The sequence below is a fragment of the Quercus suber genome, unplaced genomic scaffold (assembly GCF_002906115.3).
Source record: "Quercus suber isolate HL8 unplaced genomic scaffold, Cork oak 2.0 scaffold_138, whole genome shotgun sequence".
NCBI classification, from domain to species: Eukaryota; Viridiplantae; Streptophyta; class Magnoliopsida; order Fagales; family Fagaceae; genus Quercus; species Quercus suber.
The window spans coordinates 564548-568512 of NW_027069600.1; the positions used below are offsets into that span (position 1 = coordinate 564548).

The 3965-nt window shown below is 33.2% G+C and overlaps 1 protein-coding gene across 1 annotated transcript; it reads right to left on the reverse strand.

Moving 5' to 3' along the window:
• Positions 1–1456: 1456 nt before the first annotated feature.
• LOC111986633 (cytochrome P450 86B1) lies at positions 1457–3022 on the reverse strand. The gene has a single exon (XM_065776647.1). The coding sequence runs from the start codon at positions 3020–3022 to the stop codon at positions 1457–1459; it is 1566 nt and encodes a 521-aa protein (XP_065632719.1).
• Between the last annotated feature and the right edge of the window lie 943 nt (positions 3023–3965).

Genomic DNA, 3965 nt, shown 5'->3' on the forward strand with positions numbered 1-3965 from the left:
TTGTTTTCGTTTAAACTTTAAAAAGTTACATACCCACTGCCGTATATCCTCCAATTAAATAAAACCACATCATTTAAAAAAAAAAAAAAAAATAGAAACTATCTTGTACAATTAAAATTTTAATTTTAGTCCTATTTACTCTATATTCTTCCCAAAAAATTAATAAATAAATCACACAAGAGAAACCAAAAGCTCATTAAGAATATATCCGTAGTCAAGATCGAAAGAAGGCCAATGAATTTTAGCATAATTGACACCTCCTCTTGCAGGTGTTAAGTGGAGGGTGAGATTATGTTCAAGTTCTATTGGGTGTGTGTAATTTACTGATACTAATAAGATACAGATTGGAAGAAGCAAGTGTATTGTGGAGATTGTGCCAAGGATGGCCATGGCAATGCCCACCACCAATGGAGGTCAAGGAAATAGAACTGTTTGCAGCTTAATTTCCTAAATAGAGAATGATTTTTGATTATTTGGGGTCGGAGTTTTTTTTTTTTTTTTTTTAATATGAAAACTAGTTGTTTATCTGTGCAATTTTGCATTAATGAGATAATAAATATACACTATAATTAAATAACATTTCTCAACTATTCAAAAGATTAAAAAATCCAAATTAAAAATGTTATAAATGAATACAAAAAATATCTGTTATTATAAGGTAGACATCCACTTGTAACATGACACCCAATTTGTTCTAGAGAAGATTCAAAGTGAATCGGAGTGGACTAAAATAAAGTGAAATGGACTATAGTGAATTGAAATGGATTGAGTAAACCAAAGTTGATCAAAATTGTATCATACACTTCAAGTTTTAGATTTTAATAGATAGATTCCATATTGTGGATATTAATAGATAGATTGGATACTGTGGGTCTAATTTGGCTATATCTGGAAGGTGTAAGTGTAATTTATCTTTTTTTACATATTATATTTTTCTCTTTATGAAAGTCTTGTTTCTTTATTATTATTATTTCTCCTTATCATTATTTTTTTTTTATAGATTTTATTATTTTTTTTCCATTAAAAGATATTGATAAAATAGTGAAGACTTTTTTCCTTTTAATTTCTTAATATAAAAAAAAAAAGTACAAGATTTTTGTTTTTTTTTTGTTTTTTTTTTTTTTGGGGTGGTTGTTGTCCCTGTTGCCGGGCTCTGCCCTTGCATGCAACATCCAGAAACACACACACATATTTATATATTGATATTTGACACATTCCTTAAATATATATCAAGATTTATTGATAGCCAGTTTGTAAATTTAACACAACTTCTTTTAAAATATGAATACAAGGTTCAACATGCACGCCACTTTATTTATCATATAGTCTAGTTAGCCAGAACAGCAATCTGAGAAACATTAGACACAAAATAGAACTCTAGTACGTAGTTTCCATTAGCTCAATGAGTCTTAAAAATTTGGGACATATGATCTCGACCCATTGTGCTCAGCAAAGCTTATGCAACGCCAACCAACCTAGGCTTGATAGTCACTAGCAATCCATGCTTCATATAAAGAGTGGTTGTCAGTTTTGGATCAACTTTATGGCCTTCAACAACCTTAACTTCATATCTCAACAGGATTGAAGCAGCTACCATTTTCATCTGCATGTAAGCAAATTTCTTTCCAAGACACAATCTTGGACCAGCATTAAACACTACATATTTGAATTGATTCTCGCTGACAAACTGCCCGTCTTTAAGCCACCTCTCTGGCTTAAACTCCAAGCAATCTTTTCCCCATATGGACTCCATTCTAGCCATTGAGTAAATACAGTAAACAACCTGACTCCCCTTCTTAATTATGGTGCCATCCGGGAAAACATCGTCTTCTATAACCTCTTTGAAGTCAAATGGCACTGAAGGGTAAAGCCTCAGAGATTCAGACAATGCTGCTTGTAAATACACCATCTTCCTCAATTCTTCCACTGTAAAAGCCACATCATATGGTTCATTTTTGCACTTGCGGTAACACAAAATTTCATTAATCTCACGGATAATTCTGCTTTCGACCTCTGAGTTCTTGTGTACTAACCAGAAGAACCATGACAATGCCACAGAGCTCGTGTCTCGTCCTGCTAAAATGAAATTAATGCAGAAATCGCTGAGAAATTTGTCTGAAAAATGATTTTTCATACCTTGGTAAGAGTCCTCAATGAGTCTGGACAAGAGGTCAGAATGATCATTTAAGCTTCCAAACTTCACTAATTCGTTCTTTCGATCAGTCACTATCTTCTCAGAAAAATCATTCACGATTTTTATTGCCTTCTTGAGCCGCTTCTCATATCCAACTCCAATAAGTCTCATGACTTTCCATACAAATGATGGCACCAAGAATCTGAATAGAGTGGATTCTGTGGCTTCTTCAAAAGCTTTTGCAAAAGGAATTTCAGGTAAATCAAGGGCCAAGCACCCTGGATCAATGCCAAGAGCAGCGGTGCAAATGTTATCAAATGTGAACCGAAGAAGCACTTCTTGGAGATCAAAGCTATCCCCTGACTCCACAAGTTTCTCTAACAATTTTAGTAGCTTCTGGTGCACCAGGTCTTGCATGGTTTGGCATGAGTACTCCACAAACCTGCTTGAATGCATCTCAGAAATTGCGATTCGTCTTTGTTCCTTCCATAGTTGATCATCAGCATTAAAAATACCATTCCCAAGCAAGTCATAAAACCTCTCTATATAGCGCTTACCTTTGGGGAAATTCTTGAACTTTGTTTGAAGCATATATTCAATGTTTGAAGGTACAGTGGTCATAATTCCATAGAATCCTTCCATCCACATTCCCCTGAAGAGGAAGGTACCCCCAGCTTTGATCAAAGACCTCGTGGTCCAATCATAAATGTTGTTGATATGAAGGAATACCGAAGGTAGGATCCCCACAACTGGCCATAACATTGGACCCTTGTTGGCGAGTCTCTGAAGTATACAACTAAGAATGGTTAGTACTAGCAGGTATATAGAAACTTCCCAACATAAGTGAGTATACAGCCATTGTATTGAAGAGAAAACAAGATTTCTCATCTCTGCTATATCTCTTGTACTTTGGTGAATTGGCAAAGATGAATATAATGCATGGTAGAGCGCGAAGGATGGAAGTGATCATTTATAAAAGAGAGATTTTCATATAAAAACAAGATTAGAAATAGTAATAGAGAGTTTGAAAGTGATTAATTAATGGTTGCACCAACTACTTTGATCCTGATTGAACAAAGAGATAGAGACTCGAGAGAGTAGATTTGCCGTGTTGGTATTTAAACTAATTTGAGACCTCAGAATATTAATGAAAAAATTATCGTCATTTACTGCTGAAGATAGTCATTTTCTTTTGTATTTCTTTTTCACTTTAATCAGAAGATAGTGTTAGGTTTAATATATTGGTAGCAACCCATAACAAAAAGATCGACGTTTGTGAGTCAAAAAGTGTTCTATTTCAAGTTCATGATGAAGACCCCAGATTAGCTTGAGAAAAGAGAAGTTTTTGGAATCTGTACACCTATTTGACACATTCAATCAATCGATAATTGTAGGCAAAGTTTTTGATTTAAGGTTTTTGTTGTAGCATTTTAACATTATCTAATTAAAATGAATAAATACTACAACATAAATATAAAAATATGAGATAATATGAAAGATAAAAACTTAGTGAAACGTTTAATCCTATGTTGAAAAGGAGGCAACTTTTTTTATTGTTTTTAAGTGTAGGATTAATGCGTTTGTGGAGTTTTTGTCTTGAACATTTTGTGCAAAGGTTTCATTTTCTAAGTGTATACGTGTAATTCCTAAATAAATAAATAAATAAGTGTACATATGAAACTCTCTCCTAGAAATTTGAATAATAACTCTTGTTTTTTTAAACTATAAGAACTTATACTTTTAAAGTGACTATAATGTCAATAGTATGCTCTACCAATAATTACTTCGTTATTATTATTATGGTTGAGATAATGCATATTTACGTGGAGCT

Coding starts and splice junctions, on each gene's coding strand:
- LOC111986633 (XM_065776647.1), bottom strand. CDS start 3,022: ATGAGAAATCTTGTTTTCTCTTCAATACAATGGCTGTATACTCACTTA.